Genomic DNA, 26,724 nt, shown 5'->3' with positions numbered 1-26,724 from the left:
CCTTTGCTCCTGGCGACTTAGTGTGGCTCTCCGCCCATAACATCATGCTGCGAGTTGAGTCCACTAAATTTGCACCTCGCTACATAGGCCCTTTCAAGGTTCTGGAACAGGTCAACCCTGTGGTCTACCATTTGGCTATTCCTCCGCACCTTGGTATCACCAACACCTTTCACGTTTCTCTCTTAAAGCCCGTCTATATGTCCCGGTTTTCCGAGTCATCTGCCGGGACATCGGGTTCATCCATGGATGAGTTTGAGGTGAAGGCTATCATGGGGTGCAAGGTGGTACGTGGCAAGAAATATTATCTGGTGGACTGGAAGGGTCACAGCCCAGAGGACAGAACCTGGGAACCTGTGGAACACATTCGGGCTCCGCTCCTCGTTGCAGCCTTTGAGCGTAGCGAGGCCCAAGGAGGGGGGCCATAGGAGGGGGTGTTAATGTTAGGAGTCGAGTTGCCGACGCTGCACAGGGGGGAATCTCGAGCCGTGTCTGCTGCAGTCTCCCATTCTGCATCAGCCACAGTGGAGCCTGCTAAAAGGAGACGTCGGTCCCAGCATCTCACTCAGCCTGATACTGTGCAAAGGGTTACTGCTGCCTTTCAGGCTCTGCTGTTGTAGGCTGCACTGGTCAGCGGCGAGCAGGCTTTTCTGGGACTAAGTCCAGCTTTGCACACACTGAGCATGCCCAAGGTAAGACCTCTCATTGGAGGTCAGGGGTCACATGCTCAGGTACTGCAGCAGCTATCATTGGTCCTCTAGGAAGGTCCTGAAGTTGCTCAGGTACTGTAGCAAACTTCCATTGTTCCTTCTAGGAAGGTCCTGTATGTGCTGCAGCTATACAAGGTTTGCATGGCCGCACGGCCATGCGCTAGTATCACCTCATGTCATGAGCTTGTTAATTGTGGTTGCAACTGTATGTGTGTGTTCAGGGACCCGGCTGAAATAAGCCCCTAGAATACCGGCACCTCCGGTGAGGAGTATTGCGTGAATGTATTCAGGGACCCAGCTGAAATAAGCCCCTAGAATACTGGCTCCTCTGGTGAGGAGTGTTTGTATACTTTTCTGGGTGCGTGACCACTGACTGCCTCCAGCTCAGCAGTTAGCTGTGTTTCCCTGTGATGCTAACAGGGCACAGCATCTTATTTCTAGCGACTCTGTGGAGTTAATAGAGTTCGCTTATACCACCATATAGTGCCGCCATTTGCCAGCAGCAGGTTCCTCTCCTGCACGGTGGACCCTGGGTTGCGAACGCACCTATTTATACATATATATATACTCGGTGCGTTCCGCCAACCCTAACAGATGTCACCAACCATTCCCATTTTATTTAGGTGTATCCATATACATGGCCCACCCTGCATAGGTGCACTAACAATGTGGTACTGGTATCCATGTATAATTCAAATTCAAGTATAAGGTATGGTACCAACCCGGGTGTATTAGGGAAAAGATGAGTACCCAACCACAGCAATACAGGCCATGTCTAAGAGTTTCATTCTGTTTTATGGATTCCTCTCCCGGTTACATTATGTCAAATGGATCTGATTTGAGGGCAGAGTGATTGAACAAATATGCTGGTTAAACCAGACAAAGAAGATGCACACTACCACCTATAAGGAAATAACAACTGTGGGCATCTCAGAATTGCCAGATTCTGGAAAACCTTGTCGGGCCAGAAGGAGGACTGGTAGTTAGACTATATTTCTAAACTGGTATGAGAGTACAACAACCCAGCTAATTCTGTCATTTGTAATTCTCTTCCTACTGTTATTTTGGAGAAATAGGTAATATCCTCTTAATATGATGCCAGCATGCAGTAAGTGAAGAGTGGAGACTACAGATGTGTCCATAATGGTATGAAAGGGAGATACAGGAGTTTCATAGCTTGGTTGCCAAGCAACTAGGACTCTGTACTTTTACTATCAATCAGTAATTGAAAGAGTTGCCCTGCAAATGGCAGACGAACAGCACCACTGAAAAGGTGAACCCACCCCTATGAAGTTGTATGACAATCTAGTCTTCATTTACCAAAGTTTTAGGTGAAACTTGCGAGGATGAAAAGGACAATGCAGACCAAATATTATAAAATGCTGAGAAAAAAACATATCCACAAGAAGTGCACCAGAATACGCTATGATAAGCACTCTGACAGCAGAAATTACACCTGTGGATGAAGATTGGGCATAACACTCCAAAAAAGTACCATAACCATTTGAGAGTTGGCAATAGTCTCCTGTGCCAAATAGAGGAGAAAAACTCCAAGATCCTGAGGAAGATGGCCATTCTCATGTACGGCACTGACAGTGGCTTTCAAGCCATTCCATTTCCTTCCATAGCCATCCTGACCAAGGATATGGTGACCTTTGGAGAGCAGCTTGGTCACCAGATCCTTGGGCAGGATGGCTATGGAAGGAAATGGATAGGCTTGAAATGAGGCTGTCTGTGCGCTAACCTAAGGCTAGCTATCTCCTTCCCTAGCCATGGATATGGTGTCCTATGGAGGCTAACCTGACAAAATAAGGTCCCTATCTAGAATCAAAACTGACAGGTTGCTCTAAAAAAAGTGCTAAATTCTTGTTTTGGTTGGCCATAAAAGGTGAATCAGCCTGAATAAAAAGTAAGTGGGTAAATAGAAATACATACATGTGCAGGGCTCTCAGGACAGAGAACTACAGCAAAGCGGCTAAGTTGAAAGCTAGTGTGCAGAAGTCCCTGTGAAACAGAGTAAGACCTTGTGGTCCAGAACAGAACACTTTGCCAGTGTGTACATGGCATTGTGTAAAAGGCATTTTAGAGTACACAGAGGTGAACTGCAGAGGTGGGTAGGACTCACAGAACATCATTGTTAACTTGGGTTTGACCATTAAGATTGTTCTGTGTTGAGTTCTGGACATCCTCTGGGCAGCTGTCAGCTGTATCCCCGGGACTCTTCTAACTAATCGCAGACATTACTGATGTATACATTATTAATGAGACTGTCCAGACACATATCCGGCTATGTGAGAAATTGCAATTTGCACTATACATGTTTAACTGGCAAATGACCAATAAAAAAGCTAATTTTACAACTTTTCCCAGTGTACTTGTCAACCTTACCCAAGTGAGCATCAAGATAATGCATCCCTTGACAAGTGGAGAGTGACATACCAGCTCTGGCTTGTCAAGGTAAGGAGGCTTATTCGCCGTGCAATGCTCCTCTGGGAAATATAATATGCAAATTGCCTCTTCAGAGAAAAAGAGGACTTAAACTCTATAGCGCCACCTGTTGGAAGTAGCGATCCTACAAGTCACAATCAACCCTTTACCGAGTCGTACAATATGACTTAGGAGAAACGTTACCCTTTAGACCCCAGTCCAGAACCTCTCATCTAGCCAAAATAGTTCTCATACTTCGCACTGACGAGGGCCCGAAACATCGTGTCTGCGAATTGAGATACTGATTTGGCTTTTATCCTAAGTCATATTGCACGACTCGTTAAAGGGTTGATTGTGACTTGTAGGATCGCTACTTCCAACAGATGGCGCTATAGAGTTTAAGGCCTCTTTTTCTCTGAAGAGGCAATTTGCATATTGACAAGTGGAGTAATTTAATGCTGTATTTAAGCATGTTTATAAAAGCCTTTTCAGTGGCATTTTTAATACAAACATTTATTTTCCTTTTGCCTTTTTTGTTGACATTTCAAGTCATTTATCAAAACACAGCATTTCAAAATGCCAGCAACAAATGAAAGAAGGAAATTACAAAGGTTAGAAATACAAAAAGTGTATAAACTGAGCGCTACATATTTCAACTGGACTAAATTATGGAATTGAACCAGTATTGATTAGAGAGTCTAATACACACAGTAAAGAACAAAAGTTTGGACACACCTTCTCATTTAAAGATTTTTCTGTTTTTTCATGACTATGAAAATTGTAAATTCACACTGAAGGCATCAAAACTATGAATTAACACATGTGGAGTTATATAGTTAACAAAAAAGGATGAAACAACTGAAAATATGTCTTATATTTTAGGTTCTTCAAAGTAGCCACCTTTTGCTTTGATGACTGCTTTGCACACTCTTGGCATTCTCTTGATGAGCTTCAAGAGGTAGTCACAGGAAATGGTCTTCCAACAATCTTGAAGGAGTTCCCAGAGATGCTTAGCACTTGTTGGCCCTTTTGCCTTCACTCTGCGGTCAAGCTCACCACAAACCATCTCGATTGGGTTCAGGTCTGGTGACTGTGGAGGCCAGGTCATCTGACGTAGCACCCCATCACTCTCCTTCTTGGTTAAATAGCCCTTACACAGCCTAGAGGTGTGTTTGGGGTCATTGTCCTGTTGAAAAATAAATGATAGTCCAACTAAATGCAAACCGGATGGAATAGCATGCCGCTGCAAGATGCTGTGGTAGCCATGCTGGTTCAGTATGCCTTCAATTTTGAATAAATCCCCAACAGTGTCACCAGCAAAACATCCCCACACATCACACCTCTTCCTCCATGCTTCAAGGTGGTAACCAGGCATGTAGAGTCCATCTGTTCACCTTTTCTGTGTCGCACAAAGACAGGGTGGTTGAAACCAAAGATCTCAAATTTGGACTCATCAGACCAAAGCACAGATTTCTACTGGTCTAATGTCCATTCCTTGTGTTCTTTAGCCCAAACAAGTCTCTTCTGCTTGTTGCCTGTCCTTAGCAGTGGTTTCCTAGCAGCTATTTTACCATGAAGGCCTGCTGCACAAAGTCTCCTCTTAACAGTTGTTGTAGAAAAGTGTCTGCTGCTAGAACTCTGTGTGGCATTGACCTTGTTCTCTAATCTGAGCTGCTGTTAACCTGCGATTTCTATTGCTGGTGACTCGGATAAACTTATCTTCAGAAGCAGAGGTGACGCTTGGTCTTCCTTTCCTGGGGCGGTCCTCATGTGAGCCAGTTTCTTTGTAGCCCTTGATGGTTTTTGCAACTGCGCTTGGGAACACTTTCAAAGTTTTCCAAGTTTTTCGGACTGACTGACCTTCATTTCTAAAAGTAATGATAGCCTCTCGTTTTTCTTAACTTTGCTGCTTTTTTCTTGCCATAATACAAATTCTAACAGTGTATTCAGTAGGACTATCAGCTGTGTATCCACCAGACTTCTGCACAACACAACTGATGGTCCCAACACCATTTAGAAGGCAAGAAATCCCACTTATTAAACCTGACAGGGCATACCTGTGAAGTGAAAACCATTTCCGGTGACTACCTCTTGAAGCTCATCAAGAGAATGCCAAGAGTGTGCAAAGCAGTCATCAAAGCAAAAGGTGGCTACTTTGAAGAACCTAGAATATAAGACATATTTTCAGCTGTTTCACACTTTTTTGTTAAGTATATAATTCCACATGTGTTAATTAATAATTTTGATGCCTTCAGTGTGAATTTACAATTTTCATAGTCATGAAAATACAGAAAAATCTTTAAATGAGGTGTGTCCAAACTTTTGGTCTGTACTGTATTTTATAGCATCAAATTTAGAAAAATATTTACCGAAACGTATCTCCTACACGATCCTGAAAGAAAATAAACCCTTCTTTGTCAACCATGAGCAAATCTCCAGTGTTAAAATATGCATCTCCTTTTTCAAGAACATTGTGAAGTATCTTCTTTTCTGTCAGGCTTCTATTTCCTGCATATCCAACGAATGGATTACTGGTCAAATGTTTTGCAATCAGTAGTCCGGCCTCACCTAAGACAGAGGGAAAATATTAACCATTTAACACTAACCATTTAATATAATCAGTAAAAGGAAAACTTGGGGCACAATAGATAAACTGTCATAAGCCTACTGCAGATGTGAGGCGGCAATGCATGACGCAATGAGGACAGCATGGTGGCTCACTGCTTTACAGTGCTGGGTTCTGGGGTTCAAATTCTACCAAGGACAACATCTGCAAGGAGTTTTTATCTTCTCACCATGTTTGCGAGGGTTTCTGCAAGGTTCTCTGGTTTTGCCCCTGAATCGCCCGCCAGGGCCGTGGTACTTAAAGGCATGTGTCACAGCAGCGGCGACCCAGTCCGTGGCCATGGGCGCCTAAGTTAGAGGGAAGATTTTTAAAGGGAATTGTGACATAATAAAAGTTTGTGACGCCTCCTGAGGTATTCGGTCAGGGATGATCAACGCTGCTTTAAGGGGTCCACTGGGGTGATGTTATGGCAGCTGGGATGGTGTAGCTTCCCACAGGTGAAGCTGGGTCCTCAGGGCTCCCAGTGTAATAGATGAAGATGGTGGTTGGTGCGATAAAGAATGGAGGACACAGGTCTACAGTCTCTTTACCTGGTTTACTGATGGCAGCAGGCAGCCCCAGTCCAGGCCACCAGATCACAGGTACAGGCAGGGTCCGGCCGGCTTAAAAGTCCCCTTAACCAGGTGGAGTTAAAAGCCTTCCTTTTAGTGTGGTGGTATTGTAGTCCCTTACTGCCTAAGGCTTCTGGCAAGGTCCTCTCAGATCTTTCTGTCCCCCTTTAGGCAGGACTAAAACCCGTATGACAGGTGACTCGAGCCTTTTTACAGGGTCTCTATCATGACCTGGGCTCTATGTGTCACTGTGTCTCCTGGGTGTTAGGGCAGACAAGTTACATGTAGCCTAGCTGTCCTACCGGTTTCTGCTGTGCCTCCTAGAGTATGACACAACCTCAGTTTTCCAGTTACCGGTATCTGCACTCTGTCAGGGAGGTAGCCCAGTCGCTGCTATTGTCACTTGTTGTCTCTCTCCTGTGCTTCGCTCACTGGCACATTTGTTACAAGCTGTTCTTCCTTCTGTATCTCGCTATCTTGGAGTGGCAGCATTTCAGGCTACACGGCCCCTCACTCATCCTTCTGCCTCAGACTGTTCTCATCTGCTGTCTGGCACCAACTGTCAACTTTTCCCAACTCCCTAGGAACTGCCTAGCAACTAACTCCTCCTCCTGACCAGAGAGAGCAGCTCCCCTAAAGTTGGGTGTAGACCTCCCCCTTCTGGCCTGGAGTCAGAATGGTGTTGTATGTGCTAATTACCTGTTAAAAGGAATCCTTCATTGCTTCCAAGTGTGACATCACTCTCCCCGTGAGGAAAGCTATGCCACTGTGACAACCAAGACCCTGGGGCATCACATCCCATGCGCCAAAGTCATTCTGGAGGGAAATTTAGCTTGTGAACCCCAATGGGGACAGTGATGATGTCTGTAAAGTGCTGTGGAATATGATATTGCTTTATACAGAAATTGATGAAAGAAAATAATTTTTTTCTTTGATGTTTTTATGTACCCTGTGTAATGCACCATATCCCTAGGTCTTGTGCAAGGCATAACACTCTACAGTTTATATAGTTCTGCTTCAAGAGTTAATATAATTCTAGTCTGGTACGATATTAACAAAAAGCAAAGTAAGCAAATATCACAATTACCTTTATCACGATTTCTTTGTGTATGACCAGGAAAGTAAAAATTCCCAAAATATGCGTCAATGCACGCTTTTGACTTCGAGGTATACATATCCATAAATAGAGTTTTACCGCTCTCCTAAAGGACAAGTTATACTACACAAACTCAAGAGAGAAATATATATATATATATATATATATATATATATATATGTACATATATATATATATATATACAGTGGGGCAAAAAAGTATTTAGTCAGTCAGCAATAGTGCAAGTTCCACCACTTAAAAAGATGAGAGGCGTCTGTAATTTACATCATAGGTAGACCTCAACTATGGGAGACAAACTGAGAAAAAAAAATCCAGAAAATCACATTGTCTGTTTTTTTAACAATTTATTTGCATATTATGGTGGAAAATAAGTATTTGGTCAGAAACAAACAATCAAAATTTCTGGCTCTCACAGACCTGTAACTTCTTCTTTAAGAGTCTCCTCTTTCCTCCACTCATTACCTGTAGTAATGGCACCTGTTTAAACTTGTTATCAGTATAAAAAGACACCTATGCACACCCTCAAACAGTCTGACTCCAAACTCCACTATGGTGAAGACCAAAGAGCTGTCAAAGGACACCAGAAACAAAATTGTAGCCCTGCACCAGGCTGGGAAGACTGAATCTGCAATAGCCAACAAGCTTAGAGTGAAGAAATCAACAGTGGGAGCAATAATTAGAAAATGGAAGACATACAAGACCACTGATAATCTCCCCCGATCTGGGGCTCCACGCAAAATCCCACCCCGTGGGGTCAGAATGATCACAAGAACGGTGAGCAAAAATCCCAGAACCATGCGGGGGGACCTAGTGAATAAACTGCAGAGAGCTGGGACCAATGTAACAAGGCCTACCATAAGTAACACACTACGCCACCATGGACTCAGATCCTGCAGTGCCAGACGTGTCCCACTGCTTAAGCCAGTACATGTCCGGGCCCGTCTGAAGTTTGCTAGAGAGCATTTGGATGATCCAGAGGAGTTTTGGGAGAATGTCCTATGGTCTGATGAAACCAAACTGGAACTGTTTGGTAGAAACACAACTTGTCGTGTTTGGAGGAAAAAGAATACCGAGTTGCATCCATCAAACACCATACCTACTGTAAAGCATGGTGGTGGAAACATCATGCTTTGGGGCTGTTTCTCTGCAAAGGGGCCAGGACGACTGATCCGGGTACATGAAAGAATAAATGGGGCCATGTATCGTGAGATTTTGAGTGCAAACCTCCTTCCATCAGCAAGGGCATTGAAGATGAAATGTGGCTGGGTCTTTCACCATGACAATGATCCAAAGCACACCGCCAGGGCAACGAAGGAGTGGCTTCGTAAGAAGCATTTCAAGGTCCTGGAGTGGCCTAGCCAGTCTCCAGATCTCAACCCTATAGAAAACCTTTGGAGGGAGTTGAAAGTCCGTGTTGCCAAGCGAAAAGCCAAAAACATCACTGCTCTAGAGGAGATCTGCATGGAGGAATGGGCCAACATACCAACAACAGTGTGTGGCAACCTTGTGAAGACTTACAGAAAACGTTTGACCTCTGTCATTGCCAACAAAGGATATATTACAAAGTATTGAGATGAAATTTTGTTTCTGACCAAATACTTATTTTCCACCATAATATGCAAATAAATTGTTAAAAAAACAGACAATGTGATTTTCTGGATTTTTTTTTCTCAGTTTGTCTCCCATAGTTGAGGTCTACCTATGATGTAAATTACAGACGCCTCTCATCTTTTTAAGTGGTGGAACTTGCACTATTGCTGACTGACTAAATACTTTTTGCCCCACTGTATATGTGTATATATAGTTCGAATCTCGGCTTCAGGAAAATGGCTGCCGCGATGTCCATCTGCACACGCGCGGCATCCCGCGACCATTTTCCTGAAGCCCCGGGAAGCAGGAGACTCCATCTGTGCACGCGCGGCCTCAGGAAGATTGCCGCGCCCACCGAGAGACCGCTGAATAGCGGCGAGCGCGCTCTTTTTCTACAGCTGCGCAGTGCATTCGGCACTTGCGCACGCGAGAAGCACTACGCCACCAACGGGAACATAAGCAAGATGTGGGGGAGAAACAGTGCTGTTACCATGCCCATCTGACCTGACCAGCCTGATTGACAGGCGCGAAAAAGGCCACTTTTGTAAGGTATTTCGGCAGCATAGGTAGGGAATCAGGGGACAAAAAATACCCTATTGTAAAGCACAGCTCAGGCCCTATTTAACGGTATTTTTATCTCCTACTGAAAAAACGGGGTGACAGGTTCCCTTTAACTTGGCATTGTGACATTTGGACTGTAGATCAGCCTGGAAGTGTGAAATGCACTGCTGCAAAAAAGAATGTTATTTCTTTGTTTATTTTTTTTTTTAAATTGTGAAAAGTCTTTTCAGAGGGTCATTTATTATTCAACCCCTCAACCCACCAGAATTCTGTTTGGTTCCCCTAAAGTATTAAGAAGTAGTTCAGGCACAAAGAACAATGAGTTTCACATGTTTGGATTAATTATCTCTTTTTCCAGCCTTTTCTGACTATTTAAGACCCTTCCCAAACTTATGAACAGCACTCATACATGGTCAACATGGGAAAGGCAAAGGAGCATTCCAAGGCCATCAGAGACAAGATCGTGGAGGGTCACAAGGCTGGCAAGGGATACAAAACCCTTTCCAAGGAGTTGGGCCTACCTGTCTCCACTGTTGGGAGCATCATCCGGAAGTGGAAGGCTTATGGAACTACTGTTAGCCTTCCACGGCCTGGACAGCCTTTGAAAGTTTCCTCCCGTGCCGAGGCCAGGCTTGTCCGAAGAGTCAAGGCCAACCCAAGGACAACAAGGAAGGAGCTCCGGGAAGATCTCATGGCAGTGGGGACATTGGTTTCAGTCAATACAATAAGTAACGTACTTCACCTCAATGGTCTCCGTTCCAGACGATACCGTAAGGTACCTTTACTTTCAAAGCGTCATGTCAAGGCTCGTTTACAGTTTGCTCATGATCACTTGGAGGACTCTGAGACTGACTGGTTCAAGGTTCTCTGGTCTGATGGGACCAAGATCGAGATCTTTGGTGCCAACCACACACGTGATGTTTGGAGACTGGATGGCACTGCATATGACCCCAAGAATACCATCCCTACAGTCAAGCATGGTGGTGGCAGCATCATGCTGTGGGGCTGTTTCTCAGCCAAGGGGCCTGGCCATCTGGTCCGCATCCATGGGAAGATGGATAGCACGGCCTACCTGGAGATTTTGGCCAAGAACCTCCGCTCCTCCATCAAGGATCTTAAGATGGGTCGTCATTTCATCTTCCAACAAGACAACGACCCAAAGCACACAGCCAAGAAGACCAAGGCCTGGTTCAAGAGGCAAAAAATCAAGGTGTTGCAGTGGCCTAGTCAGTCTCCTGACCTTAACCCAATTGAAAACTTGTGGAAGGAGCTCAAGATTAAAGTCCACATGAGACACCCAAAGAACCTAGATAACTTGGAGAAGATCTGCATGGAGGAGTGGGCCAAGATAACTCCAGAGACCTGTGCCGGCCTGATCAGGTCTTATAAAAGACGATTATTAGCTGTAATTGCAAACAAAGGTTATTCCACAAAATATTAAACCTAGGGGTTGAATAATAATTGACCCACACTTTTATGTTTAAAATTTATAAAAATTTAACTGAGCAACAAAACTTTTTGGTTTGTAAGATTTATGCATCTGTTAATAAATCCTGCTCTTGTTTGAAGTTTGAAGGCTCTAACTTATTTGCATCTTATTAAACCTGCTGAATCTGCAGGGGGTTGAATACTACTTGTAGGCATTGTATATATATATATATGTATATATGTGTATATATATATATATACAGTGGGGCAAAAAAGTATTTAGTCAGTCAGCAATAGTGCAAGTTCCACCACTTAAAAAGATGAGAGGCGTCTGTAATTTACATCATAGGTAGACCTCAACTATGGGAGACAAACTGAGAAAAAAAAATTAAGAAAATCACATTGTCTGTTTTTTTAACAATTTATTTGCATATTATGGTGGAAAATAAGTATTTGGTCAGAAACAAAATTTCATCTCAATACTTTGTAATATATCCTTTGTTGGCAATGACAGAGGTCAAACGTTTTCTGTAAGTCTTCACAAGGTTGCCACACACTGTTGTTGGTATGTTGGCCCATTCCTCCATGCAGATCTCCTCTAGAGCAGTGATGTTTTTGGCTTTTCGCTTGGCAACACGGACTTTCAACTCCCTCCAAAGGTTTTCTATAGGGTTGAGATCTGGAGACTGGCTAGGCCACTCCAGGACCTTGAAATGCTTCTTACGAAGCCACTCCTTCGTTGCCCTGGCGGTGTGCTTTGGATCATTGTCATGTTGAAAGACCCAGCCACATTTCATCTTCAATGCCCTTGCTGATGGAAGGAGGTTTGCACTCAAAATCTCACGATACATGGCCCCATTTATTCTTTCATGTACCCGGATCAGTCGTCCTGGCCCCTTTGCAGAAAAACAGCCCCAAAGCATGATGTTTCCACCACCATGCTTTACAGTAGGTATGGTGTTTGATGGATGCAACTCTGTATTCTTTTTCCTCCAAACACGACAAGTTGTGTTTCTACCAAACAGTTCCAGTTTGGTTTCATCAGACCATAGGACATTCTCCCAAAACTCCTCTGGATCATCCAAATGCTCTCTAGCAAACTTCAGACGGGCCCGGACATGTACTGGCTTAAGCAGTGGGACACGTCTGGCACTGCAGGATCTGAGTCCATGGTGGCGTAGTGTGTTACTTATGGTAGGCCTTGTTACATTGGTCCCAGCTCTCTGCAGTTTATTCACTAGGTCCCCCCGCATGGTTCTGGGATTTTTGCTCACCGTTCTTGTGATCATTCTGACCCCACGGGGTGGGATTTTGCGTGGAGCCCCAGATCGGGGGAGATTATCAGTGGTCTTGTATGTCTTCCATTTTCTAATTATTGCTCCCACTGTTGATTTCTTCACTCTAAGCTTGTTGGCTATTGCAGATTCAGTCTTCCCAGCCTGGTGCAGGGCTACAATTTTGTTTCTGGTGTCCTTTGACAGCTCTTTGGTCTTCACCATAGTGGAGTTTGGCGTCAGACTGTTTGAGGGTGTGCATAGGTGTCTTTTTATACTGATAACAAGTTTAAACAGGTGCCATTACTACAGGTAATGAGTGGAGGAAAGAGGAGACTCTTAAAGAAGAAGTTACAGGTCTGTGAGAGCCAGAAATCTTGATTGTTTGTTTCTGACCAAATACTTATTTTCCACCATAATATGCAAATAAATTGTTAAAAAAACAGACAATGTGATTTTCTGGATTTTTTTTTCTCAGTTTGTCTCCCATAGTTGAGGTCTACCTATGATGTAAATTACAGACGCCTCTCATCTTTTTAAGTGGTGGAACTTGCACTATTGCTGACTGACTAAATACTTTTTTGCCCCACTGTATATATATATATATACACATATATACATATATATATATATATATATATATATATATATATATATATATATATATATATATATATATATACAGTATGTATATATTTTATTAAACTAAAAAGCCCTTTTTAAATTTAGCTTGTGCAGCTATATTTTGACCAAAACTTTTTTTTTTTTAAATTTCCCTTGATGAAACTGTGTGAAGGCTTATTTCTTCCAGGATTAGTTCTAGGTTTTATTAGTAAAAAGCTAATCAGCATAAATTTTGATAAGTTTTTATTTACTTTTTTATAAGATATCTGAAAAAAGAGCAATGTTAGCAATTTGACTTTACCTACAAGATAAATACTGTGACATTTTAATGGTTTGGATCCATCTAGATGCAATAATACTACATGTTTATTTTTATATTTTGTTTGCATTCTTTTTACAAATATTTTTTTAACAATACATGCCAAAGACGTATTGATAGGGAATTTAGATTTTGGTCTCCAATAGGAACAATAGGGATTATAATGTCAGTAAAGCGCAGTGAAATATAATGACGCTATACAAAAACAACTAAAGAAATGAAAAAGAATTTTTTTGTCACTCGTACAAAAACCTGCAATAATTCTTTATTCTGTTACCATTCTGCCATTGACCTTGGCAAACTTGGGAAATCTTAATGCGTAAATAGAGGCTTGTCAGCAGGATTTTGGGCACTTGACTAAAAATTTTTTGCTGTAATGAATGGCGTTTTAAAGCTGATTAAAATGATACCTTTTTTGAAAAATCCATTTTGTGATGCTTTTGTAATCAATGTTGTAATTTTATGCTAATGAGGTGCGAGTGCAGCAGGGTTGGATGTTACACTTGGTCTTTACCTGCCAGTCTGAGTATTATCCTCAACCCCGCCTGCCTCCGTTGTTTGGGCAATAGGTCACAGCTTTTTCAAGCAGGCAGCTGCATTTCCAGGGCTGGTGCATGTGCAGATCGATTTTTACCATTTCAATGCCTGGCATGCCAAGATCCTGGCACTGATGGCATCTTTGTGAGATTTCGGCCATAGGAGGCAAGTCACTGACAAGTCACTGATTGACAGGAGAAAACCAAATGCAACATCCAGCCCCACTGTACTTGTGCCTCATTAACATAAAACTTCCAAGGCCAAATAGAGAAGAACGACAAAATGGGTTTCTTTAAAATTGCTATCATTTTAATCAGCTTCAAATCTCTATTACAGCCATGTCTTTAGTTAACAGTCCAAAATCCTGTAGACAGGTTCTCTTAAAATAAACCATGGCATCTAAAGAGTTACAGTTAGTTCTCTCCAATCCTGGGAGTTGGAAGCAAGTGTAAGGTATATAACACAACCATCAACTCAATTTATAGAGTGGGCTATGCTATCTCCCAACATGTAATGTATATGCATGTACATGTCGTACAGGGGTTAAATAGCAATATCTGAGCCTGGCATTTGTATTTAATACAGAGAGGTTCTGAGTTGCACTTAACTGGTTAAATGTAAAGTGTGGCGGGTAGACAGACACAAAAGGATCCAGAAATGTCATCAGACAAGTTTTAACCTATATTTAGCACGTTATTACATAAAAAGCACTATCTGTGCATATCAGAATTCATCAAATTTATTTTTTAGTTGAGATACAATTGTGATGGTTTGTTGTCTGCAAAACATATTCCTACTGCAACAGTATAGCTTGTTGCAAGGAGGGAATGGATTATGGTTCTGGGTCCAGCAACTGAAATCAGTTGTTCAATTAAAAGAACTGAGAAGCCGTCTGTCTGCCACAAACATTTAAGGAATCTTATAATATGTCACAAGCTTTTAGAGGGATATGTAACCCAGGTGGGTGGATAGGTCTATTGATACATTAATATATTCAGTACAAATAGGGTGTGTTCCCCTTTTCACTGAGCTGGCAGTTCACATATAGTTCCTCCAAAGCTGGGTGTCCGGTTGGGACCCCATGACTCTGCCACTATTCACACTAGGTAGGTTTTAACACTAGAGAGTGTAGTTACTGTCCCAATTGGGTATACCTTGTCGTGGTAGGACAGCTTTATGCTTTTTTTTAATCAAAAACAGTGTTTACTAAATACCCTATGTTAATTATTTAATGCACTTGCTTTTTTACTCATTTATTTTCATTAGGGTATATGCACACATTGCTTTTTCTTTGGTTTTGCTTATTTCTATGACCAGTGTGAACATGCCTTTACATCATGCATGTTTTCAAGTCATACTCCAGCTCAGTTTTTTGTTTTTCCTTCAGTACTTTTGTATTCAGTACAAATAGGGTGTGACCCTCTTTTCATTGACCTGGGCAGTTCATATATAGTCCCTCCAATGCTGGGTGTCTGATTGGGACCCGGTGACTCTCGGCCACTATTCACACTAGGTAGGTTTTAACATTAGAGAGTGTAGTTACTGTCCCAATTGGGTATACCTTGTCACGGTGGGACAGCTTTATGCTTTTTTTTTGTAATCAAAAACAGTGTTTACTAAATACCCTATGTTAATTACTTAATGCACCACCCTACATCTCCTCCCTGGTCTCAGTCTACCACCCTACTCGTGCTCTTTGCTCTGCTAATGACCTCAGGTTAACATCCTCAATAATCAGAACCTCCCACTCTGCTTCAGGAAAATGGCCGCGGGATGCCGCGCGTGTGCAGATGGAGATCGCGGCGGCCATTTTCCTGAAGCCCCGGGAAGCCGAGAAGTACCATCTGCGCACGTGCGGCCTCACAAAGATGGCCGTGCCCACCAATAAACCACGGAATAGCGCAGATCGCGCTTTTTTCCTTCACCTGCGCACTGGATTCGCCTGCTGGGCATGCGCACACCACTACGCCACCAACGGAGATCTGGGGGAGAAACAGCGCTGTCACCACGCCCATATAACCAAACCAGCGTGAGTGACAGCCCAAAACGGCGACTTTACAAAGGTATTTCGGCAGCATAGGTGGGGAATAAAGGCTCACAAAATACACTAATGTAAAGCACAGCTCTGCCCCTATTTAGCGCTATTTTTATATCATCTTGAAAAAACGGGGTGACAGGTTCCCTTTAATAGCCCTCTGTGTCTGTACTGTTACATATTTAGGTTGTTAACTGGTTCATGCAGCAGCATTGCATGAACACCCGAGCCTTACACTATGGCTGGTCCGAACAACGAAAGCAATTGTTATCATCCACCTCTCGTGTATCCCCTTTTCCTCATAGTTTGTAAGCTTGCGAGCAGGGCCCTCATTCCTCTTGGTGTCTATTTTGAACTGTGATTTTTGTTATGCTGTAATGTCTATTGTCTGTACAAGTCCCCTCTATAATTTGTAAAGCGCTGCGAAATATGTTGGCGCTATATAAATAAAATTATTATTATGCACTTGCTTTTTTGCTTATTTATTTTCATTAGGGTATGTGCACACATTACTTTTTCTTTGGATTTGCTTGTTTCTATGGCCAGTGTGAACATGCCTTTATATCATGCATGTTTTCAAGTCATACTCCTGCTCAGTTTTTTGTTTTTGTTCTTATTAATCAGTCAAATAGCATTAATATCTCAAGCTAGAATGTCAAAGCCTTGTGGTTAAGTTCTATTTTGCATTGATAAGCCTTAGGCTATGTTCACAATTTGCAATCATGGTGCAGGATTTTGGTGAATTGCATGAAAAAATGCATATTTTGCTCCGTTCGTGCTTTTAAGTAGACAATTGTCCATACCTCTTGGCACTCTAATACAATGTCCTGCAGAATCTCGAATTGCTTCATTTTTTTCCACATCAAATTTAACAACTTCAAAAGGCGTAACAAGCTGAAAGAAAAAAATTAGTCAATAATGAGACTTTACCATGCTTATTTGTAAAGCTTTATTATATTTCATATTGATATACTCTATAATATTACTCTTGATAATTTGGATTTTTTAAAAACTTTTTATTCCTAGGTTAAGATGTTAACTCAAGCCAAATGTCAAAATTTTGAGTTGAGTTAATGCCAAAGACCTCAATTTTTGTCTCATCTGACGACAGCATCTTCTCCCAATCACTCACAGAATCATCCAGTTGTTCATTGCTAAACTTCAGATGGGCCTGCACATGTGCCTTCTTGAGCTGGGGAACCTTGCAGGCACTGCAGGATTTTAAACCTTTACGGTGTAATGTGTGAGCGAATGTGTTACAAATTGTTTTCTTGGTGACTGTGGTCCCAGCTGCCTTAAGATCATTAACAAGTTCCCCCATGTAGTTTTAGGCTGATTTCTCACCTTCCTCATGATTAAGGATACCCTTCAAGGTAAGATTTTGCATGGTGCCCCAGATCAATGTCGATTGACAGTCATTTTGTACTTTTTCCATTTTCATACCACTGCACCAACAGTTGTTTTCTTCTCAACCAGCATCTAACATATGGTTTTGTAGTCCATTCCAGCTTTGTGCAGGTCTATAATCTTGTCCCCGACATCCTTATAAAGCTCTTTGGTCTTGTCCATGTTGTAGAGATTAGAGTTTGACTGATTAATTGTGTCTGTGGACAGGAGTCTTTTATAAAGGTAAACTATGTAAGACAGCTGTCTTTAATGCAGGTAACGGGTTGATTAGGAATGTCTAACTGGTATGTAGGAGTCAGAACTCTTAATGGTTGGTAGGAGATCAAACACTTATTTCTCACACAAAATGCAAATAAATTTGCATAATTTATACAATGTGATTTTCTGGATTTTATTTTTGATATTCTATCTCTCAATGTTAAAATTAACCTACCCTTAAAATTATAGATTGTTCATATTTTTGTCAGTGAGCAAACTTACAAAATCAGCAAGGGATCAAATACACTGCTCAAAAAAAATAAAGGGAACACTTAAACAACAGAATATAACTCAAAGTAAATCAAACTTTTGTGAAATCAAAATGTCAACTTAGGAAGCAAAACTGTTTGACAGTCAATTTCACATGCTTTTGTGCAAATGAAATAGACAACAGATGGAAATTATTGGCAATTATCAAGACACACTCAATAAAGGAGTGTTTCTGCAGGTGGGGACCACAGACCCATCTCAGTACCAATGATTTCTGGCTGATATTTTGGCTACTTTTGAATGTTGGTTGTGATTTCACACTCGTGGTAGCATGAGATGAACTCTACAACCCACACAAGTGGCTCAGGTAGTGCAGCTCATCCAGGATGGCACATCAATGTGAGCTGTGGCAAGAAGGTTTGCTGTGTCTGTCAGCATAGTGTCCAGAGGCTGGAGGTGCTACCAGGAGAAAGGCCAGTACACCAGGAGATGTAGAGGGGGCCATAGGAAGACAACAACTCAGCAGCAGGACCGCTACCTCAGCCTTTGTGCAAGGAGGAACATGATGAGCACTGCCAGAGCCCTGCAAAATGACTTCCAGCAGGCCATAAATGTGCATGCGTCTGCACAAACGGTTAGAAACTGACTCCATGAGGATGGTCTGAGTGCCCGATGTCCACAGATGGGGTTGTGCTCACAGCCCAACACCGTGCAGGACGCTTGGCATTTGCCACAGAACACCAGGATTGGCAGATTGGCACATTCGCCACTGGCGCCCTGTGCTCTTCACAGATGAAAGCAGGTTCACACTGGAGCACATGTGACAGACGTGACAGAGTCTGGAAATGCCATGGAGAGTGATATGCTGCCTGCAACATCCTTCAGCATGACCAGTTTGGCAGTGGGTCAGTAATGGTGTGGGGTGGCATTTCTGTGGAGGGCCATACAGCCCTCCATGTGCTCACCAGTGGTAGCGTGACTGCCATTAGGTACCGAGATGAGATCCTCAGACCCCTTGTGAGACCATATGCTGGTGCGGTTGGCCCTGGGTTCCTCCTAATGCAGGACAATGCCATACCTCATGTGGCTGGAGTGTGTCAGCAGTTCCTGCAAGATGAAGGCATTGAAGCTATGGACTGATCCATCCGTTCCCCAGACCTGAATCCGATTGAACACATCTGGGACGTCATGTCTCGCACCATCCACCAACATAACATTTTCTGCAAAAAATCTGCATGTGTTTTTTTCGCTTTTTTGCTCGTTTTTCTCACGTTTTTTTAACGATTTTTTTTGCGGATTTTTCCGGAGATTTCCCTATGCAATGATATAGTGGGAAATCCGCAAAAAATCGGCAAAATTAATGAACATGCCGCATTTTTTACCGCGATGCGTTTTTTTCACGGAAAAAAACACATCATGTGCACAAAAATTGCGGAATGCATTCTAAATGATGGAATGCATAATGTATGCTTTTTTAATGCGTTTTATAGCTTTTTTTTAGCAAAAAAATGCAAAAAATCCGCAACGTGTGCACACAGCCTAAGTGTCAGAAGAGCAGAATCCCCTTTTGTGACCTTATTTTGGAAATTATGCCCCTTTTGGGAATTTATCTACAAGTGTAGTGATGATTTTGACTCCATAGGTGTTTTCCAGAAACAAGCAGCAAACTGCCATTGTGGTGCCTGTACATTGTAGTTCACAGTATGTTGCAGTTACCAGTGTGCTGCAGTCACCAGTATGTGGTAATCAACAGTATGTGGTAGTCAACAGGACATGGTAGTGCCCAGCTCATGCTTCTGGAGACATGTACCTGTAAATTATGTGGCCTGTCATCGCTACAGAAATGCCAAATATGTGGATGCTAAATGTGGTTTAGGCACTACACTGTAGTGATCAGAAGGGAGGGGGCATTTGGATTTGAGAGTGCAGAATTTTCTGAATATCTTTTGGGGACGAGGAGCTACAGCACTTTTCCAGAGCCTTTGTACTACCAGTAAAGTGGAAACCCCTATATTTCTGTTAACAGATAACGGAGCTGAGTGGGGACTTGCTATTTTTGTAGATTTATTTGAAGCTTTTATTGGGAACATTTTACATAACATTTTGGATCACATTTATCCAGTGCCCTCCACTGAGCACTTACATGGGGTTTACATCTAAATCTCTGAGTGACATGATTCAGATGAGACCCCCGAGGGATCCATTGACTATAATGTGGCAGCAAATTTACTCTGGACTCCGTCTGGCCTTTGTTCAGTGATGTTCTTTTCAGAGATGCACAAAACTGTGGTCGACTGGGCTTTTATGCACACATAAAAAGACAGACACTGCCTGATCATAGGCAGCTACACTGCATCCACAGTGCCTCTATCTGACTCATAGGGAATCTTCTACCAGGGATTCTGTCTTAACCACGTTTTTTCAGAGATTTACATAGAAACCTCAGTATAAGCGCTCAATGTAGCGCGCAGGATAAATGTGAGCCAATCCTTACTGTGATCTTTGGGAGGCAGAATGAAAAATATAAACAGCAGGTGAAGAATTGGTTTTATTTATTTTTTACGCCGTTACTGTCTGAGCTTATCAGCACACATCTGTAAACTTAGCCTTTACTGGTTATTAAAATGGGGGAAGCAACCCAAAAATGATGAGGGGCCCCCAAATTATTAATGAACAGCAAAAGCTAGGCAGACAGCAGCGGACTGATATTACTAGCAAGGAAAAGACCATGGATATTGGCTCCCTCCCAGACTAAAAAAACAGCTTTCAGCCACCCCAGAAATTGCGCATTCATACGATGCCCCAATTCTGGCACTTAGCCTCGCTTTTCCCACATGCCTTGGTCCGTTGGCAGGTGGGATAATAGTATTGGGCTTGATGTCAGCTTTGCATGGGCAGATGAAATCAAGCCCAGGGGTTAGTAATGGAGAGGCATATATAAGACGCCCCATTATTAATCCCATAGTCATATTGCAAATAAAAAACACCATGATTAAAGGGAACCTGTCACCCCGTTTTTTCAAGAAGAGCTAAAAATAGCGTTAAATAGGGGCAGAGCTGGGCTTTACATTAGTGTATTTTGGAGCCTTTATTCCCCACCTATGCTGCCGAAATACCTTTGTAAAGTCGCTGTTTTGGGCTGTCACTCACGCTGGTCAGGTCATATGGGCGTGCTGACAGTGCTGTTTCTCCCCCAGATCTCCGTTGGTGGCGTAGTGGTGTGCGCATGTCCAAGTGGTGAATCCACTGCGCAGCTTCAAGGAAAATAGCGCGAACTGCGCTATTCAGCCGTTTATCGGTGGGCGCGGCCATCTTTGTGAGGCCGCGCATGCGCAGATGGTTCTTCTCGGCTTCCCGGGGCTTCAGGAAAATGGCTGCGGGATGTCGCGCGTGCGCAGATGGAGATCGCGGCAGCCATTTTCCTGCAGCCGAGATGCAAACTCGGCTTCAGGAAAATGGCCGTCGAGATCGCCATCTGCGCACACGCGGCATCCCGCGGCCATTTTCCTGAAGCCTCGGGAAGCCGAGAAGAACCATCTGCGCATGCGCTGCCTCACAAAGATGGCCGCGCCCACTGATAAACGGCTGAATAGCGCAGATCGCGCTATTTTCCTTGAAGCTGCGCAGTGGATTCACCACTTGGACATGCGCACACCACTACGCCACCAACGGAGATCTGGGGGAGAAACAGCGCTGTCACCACGCCCATATGACCTGACCAGCGTGAGTGACAGCCCAAAACGGCGACTTTACAAAGGTATTTCGGCAGCATAGGTGGGGAATAAAGGCTCCAAAATACACTAATGTAAAGCCCAGCTCTGCCCCTATTTAACGCTATTTTTAGCTCTTCTTGAAAAAACGGGGTGACATGTTCCCTTTAATAAATAACATTTCCCACATGTCTACTTTACATCAGCATAATTTTGGAAAAAAAATTTTTTGCTAGGAAGTTATAAGGGTTAAAATTTGACCAGCGATTTCTCATTTTAACAAAATTTACAAAACCATTTTTTTTAGGGACCACCTCACATTTGAAGTCAGTTTGAGGGGTCTGTATGGCTGAAAATACCCAAATTGACACCATTCTAAAACTTCACCCCTCAAGGTGCTCAAAACCACATTCAAGAAGTTTATTAATCCTTCAGGTGTTTCACAGCAGCAGTAGCAACATGAAAGGAAAAAATTAACATTTAACTTTTTAGTCACAAAAATTTAATTTTAGCAACAATTTTTTTTATTTTCGCAAGGGTTAAAGGAGAAACTTGACCCTGAAAGATGTTGTACAATTTGTCCTGAGTATGCTGATACCTCAAATGTAGGGGGGAATCACTATTTGGGCGCACGGCAGGGCTCAGAAGGGAAGGAGCGCCATTTGACTTTTTGAATGAAAAATTGGCTCCAATCTTTAGCGGACACCATGTCGCATTTGAGAGCCCCTGTGTGCCTAAAGATTGGATCTCCCCCACAAGTGACACCATTTTGGAAACTAGACCCCCCAAGGAACTTATCTAGATGCATAGTGAGCACTTTCAACCCCCAGGTGTTTCACAAATTGATCCTTAAAAATGAAAAAGTACTTTTTTTCACAAAAAAATTATTTTAGCCTCAATTTTTCGTTTTTACAAGGGTAACAGGATAAAATGGATCCTAAAATTTGTTGGGCAATTTCACCTGAGTACACTGATACCTCACATGTGGGGGTAAACCACTGTTTGGGCACACAGCAAGGCTCGGAAGGGAAGTAGCGCCATTTGACTTTTTGAATGAAAAATTAGCTCCAATCGTTAGCGGACATCATGTTGTGTTTGGAGAGCCCCTGTGTGCCTAAAGATTGGAGATCCCCCACAAGTGGCCTCATTTTGGAAACTAGAGCCCCAAAGGAACTTATCTAGATGTGTGGTGAGCACTTTGATCCCCCAAGTGCTTCACAGAAGCTTATAACGCAGAGCTGTGAAAATAGAAAATCATTTTTCTTTCCTCAAGAATTATTTTTTAGCCCGCAATTTTTTATTTTTACAAGGGTAACAGGAGAAATTGGACCCCAAAAGTTGTTGTCCTGAGTATGCTGATACCCCATATGTGAGGGTAAACCACTGCTTGGGTGCATAGCAGAGCTCGGAATGGAAGTAGTGACATTTTGAAATGCAGACTTTGATGGAATGGTCTGCGGGTGTCATGTTACGTTTGCAGAGCCCCTGATGTTAAATCAGAAAAAAATAATCTCTGGTAGCAATTAGGGAAAAAATCATATAATACCCCTTAAAAAATTGTTACTGTATTCAATTATGTTAAAATGTCACCAACCTGTGACCATCCCACACACAACAAAAACCACTGTGAAAAAACTGGTGTAGGGGTGGATATTCCCTAAATGATACCTACACTGGTGCCTGCCAGCTGCGGGGGTTGGTGCCCTTGGAGAAGCGTTATGGCGCCCCCGCTCCCCAATGGCTGACCCTGGGGTCCCTAGATAAACCCTATGTTTCCAATCAGGTCCTTCTACCCAGACAATAATGAATTAAAGGTATCCCTAGTGTCTAGACATAGATCACACCTATAAATAGGGAAACCTAAACAAAAGATCGGTTTGAAAGATTCATTGCCAAGTTGAACATAAATGGGATTGGCCTGAGGTTCACTTTAGAGATTCATGGGGAAGAGTTAGCGTTTTTAGACGTTGAGGTTAAAAAGGAACTGAACGGAGGCTTAACAATGAGTATATATCAAAATCCAACCAGTACAAATAGCCTCCTGCATTGGAATAGCCATCATCCGGTCCCTCTTAAAAGGAGGATACCCAAGGGCCAGTTCCTGAGGCTGAGGAGAAATTGTTCAGATACTAGGATGTTTCATAGTCAAGCGAGGGACATGTTTAATAGATTTAAAGAAAAGAACTATCCGGGACATGTCCTGAAAACAGCGTATCAATTTGTGATGAATAAGGACAGACAATAGTTGGTGCATAAATAGGATATCCCTAGAGGAAAAACTAATGATGTGATTAGGATTATAGAGACTTTTGACCATCAACATCACAGGGTCAGAGGGATTATAAACAAGCATTGGGACATCCTCTTAATGGATCGGGACCTTAGGAAGATTTTAGATACACACCCTAGTATTACCTATAGTAAAGGGAAGTCACTGAAGGATCTACTAGTCCATAGCCACTATGTGAAACCAGCAGCTGAGGGCACATGGTTGGATAGAAAGCCTTGCGGCTTCTATCGATGTGGTGATTGCCAGTTTTGTAGACGTATGAAACCCAATAGGTCATTTGCGAGCTCCTCTAGGGGGAAGGTATTTCATCAGCGTAATTTCTCAAATTGTAAATCTGCAGGAGTTGTATATATGGCTACCTGTCCATGTCCAAAGGACTATATTGGTAAAACAAAGTGAGAACTCTGTAAATGGGTAGGAGAACACATGGGGGACATAAGAAACAACAGGGGCACTCTGGCTAGACATATGAGATCTCAACACCCCAGTGAAATTGAAAACATTGAAAAGCAGTCCTTTGCATATTTCCTTTAGAGTTAAGGCCTCACTTGGAGGTTGTTCCCTTTTTTGACCTAATTTTGACCTAATTTTAACCTAATTTTTCCTGCATTATATATGTGGGTGGACTTTGTATATTTATGTAAAAAGAGTTATGTCCCCCTTTCTGCGTGGGGGTGTACACAGATCAGTGTGAATAATGATAAGATAGAAATTGCTTGGTCACATTGACCCACCATCCGGAAGTGTTATTTTAAGAGCATATTAGGGGCGGGCTTGCTGTGGGTTAGAATGGTGCTTGCCGATGTATCGGTCATTATTATTTTTTATCTAAATAATTAAGGCATGGTTATGTTTAGTACACCAGGAGCAAAATTTATTGTTAAACCAGCTGTATATTAAAGTTTCCAGTTCAGGGTAACATCAGAATAACTCTTTGGCTGCCAATATGGGCATGCACAAAGGCAGTCTGCATATATGCGAGACATAAGGGATGGAATGCAGATCAGTGAAACAGTGCGTTCCAGGCTATGCAAGCGCAATGTGAGCTGGCGTCCTAGCAACTGTCGAGTTGGTGGAGTGCAGAAGAGACATATGCGTTCCATGAGGTGTCTGCGCAGAACGCTGCCCGTGGAACGCAGGATTAGAAGTTGCGCTCCATCTTGAACAGGCGCACTATACTTGCATTGTTCTCCCATAATATATAGAGGTGACCGTATATTAGTTCACCCAAGCGTAATGGGAGATGGCATCCTAGCGACTGTAAAGCTGGTGGAGCGCAGAAGAGACATATGCGTACCATGAGGAGTCTGCGCAGAGCGCAGCCCATGGAATGCAGGATTAGAAGGTGCGCTCCATCGTGAGCAGGCGCACTTATCTACATCGTTCTCCCATAATGCATAGAGGGGACCGGACTTCAGATTACAGGAAGTGTGGCACTTTTGCAGTTGCGGCGGGCCTTTTTAACTGAGGTTAGTGCATCATGATTCAGAGCTATCATCTACCATCATGATACGTGTCATGAAATCAGGCCTCCTGATGAGCCAGAGTAACAATTTTATAAGGGGTATTATATGATTATTTCAGAGCCCCTGATGTGCCTAAACAGTAGAAACCCCCACTAGTGACCCCATTTTGGAAACTAGACCCCCCAAGGAAGTTATCGAGATGTGTGTTGAGCACTTTGCACCCCCAAGTGCTTCACAGAAGTTTATAACGCAGAGCCGTGAAAATAAAAAATCATTTTTTTCCTCAAAAATGATTTTTTAGCCCGCAATTTTTTATTTTCACAAAGGTAACAGGAGAAACTGAACCCCAATAGTTGTTGTCCAGTTTGTCCTGAGTACGCTGATACCCCATATGTGGGGGTAAACCACTGTTTGGGCACACGTCAGAGCTCGGAAAGGAAGTAGTGACGTTTTGAAATACAGACTTTGATGGAATGGTCTGTGGGCGTCACGTTGCGTTTGCAGAGCTCCTGATGTACCTAAACAGTAGAAACCAACCACAAGTGACGCCATTTTGGAAACTAGACCCCCCAAGGAACTTTCTAGATGTGTGATGAGCACTTTGAACCCCCAAGTGCTTCACAGAATTTTAAAACGCAGAGCCGAGAAAATAAAAAATCATTTTTTTCCCACAAAGATAATTTTTTAGCCCCCATTTTTTTATTTTTCCAATGGTAACAGGAGAAATAGCACCCCCAAAATTGTTGTACAATTTTTCCTGAGTACGCTGATACCCCATATGTTTGAAGGGAGGGAGCATCATTTGACTTTTTGAATGCAAGATTGGCTGGAATCAATGGTGGCGCCATGTTGTGATTGGTGCCACCCTAACCATAACCCTACCCCTAAACAGTGGAAACCCCTCAATTCTAACTCCAACACTAACCGCAACACACCCCTAACCCTAATCCCAACTCTAACCATAACCGTAATCACAACCCTAACCCCAACACACCCCTAACCCTAATCCCAACCCTAACACCAACACGCAACCAACCCTAATCCCAATACTAAACATAACCCTAACCACAAGCCTAACCCTAACCTCAACACACCCCTAACCCTAATCTTAACCCTAATTCCAACCCTAACCCTAATTCCAACCCTAACCCTAAGACTATGTACCCACTTTGCGCATTCGTGTGTAGATTTTTCTGCACCTTTTTTTTGAAAATCCGCAAGTAAAACGCACTGCGTTTTACTTGTGGATTTACCGTGGATTTCCAGTGTTTTTTGTGTGGATTTCACCTGCGGATTCCTATCGAGGAACAGGTGTAAAACGCTGCAGATTCCACACAAAGAATTGACATGCTGGGGAAAATACAATGCAGAGTATTTTCCACACCATGGCCACTGCGGATTTGGTTTTCCATAGGTTTACATGGTACTATAAACGTGATGGAAAACTGCCACGAAACCGCAGCGGCCAATCCACACCGTGTGCACATAGCCTAATTCTAACCCTAATTCTAACCCTAACCATAATTGCAACCCTATCCCTAATTCTAACCCTAACCCTAATTCTAAGCCTAATTGTAACCCTAACCC

The 26,724-nt window shown here is 42.8% G+C and overlaps 1 protein-coding gene across 5 annotated transcripts in view; it reads right to left on the bottom strand.

The window, feature by feature from the left end:
* The window catches only part of LOC138676454 (long-chain fatty acid transport protein 2-like), a 264,978-nt gene that overhangs the window by 48,494 nt on the left and 189,760 nt on the right, over positions 1–26,724 (bottom strand). For all 5 annotated transcript variants that reach the window (XM_069765763.1, XM_069765767.1, XM_069765768.1 and 2 more), the window contains 2 exons: positions 16,600–16,690; positions 5,504–5,702 (listed from right to left, as the gene is read on the bottom strand). In XM_069765763.1, coding sequence (XP_069621864.1) covers positions 5,504–5,702; positions 16,600–16,690 — 290 coding nt within the window. The remainder of the gene's footprint in view (positions 1–5,503; positions 5,703–16,599; positions 16,691–26,724) is intronic.

Source organism: Ranitomeya imitator, chromosome 4 (assembly GCF_032444005.1).
Source record: "Ranitomeya imitator isolate aRanImi1 chromosome 4, aRanImi1.pri, whole genome shotgun sequence".
NCBI lineage: Eukaryota > Metazoa > Chordata > Amphibia > Anura > Dendrobatidae > Ranitomeya > Ranitomeya imitator.
Note: the sequence above shows the minus strand (reverse complement) of the source record. Positions and strands in the feature narration are given on the sequence as shown.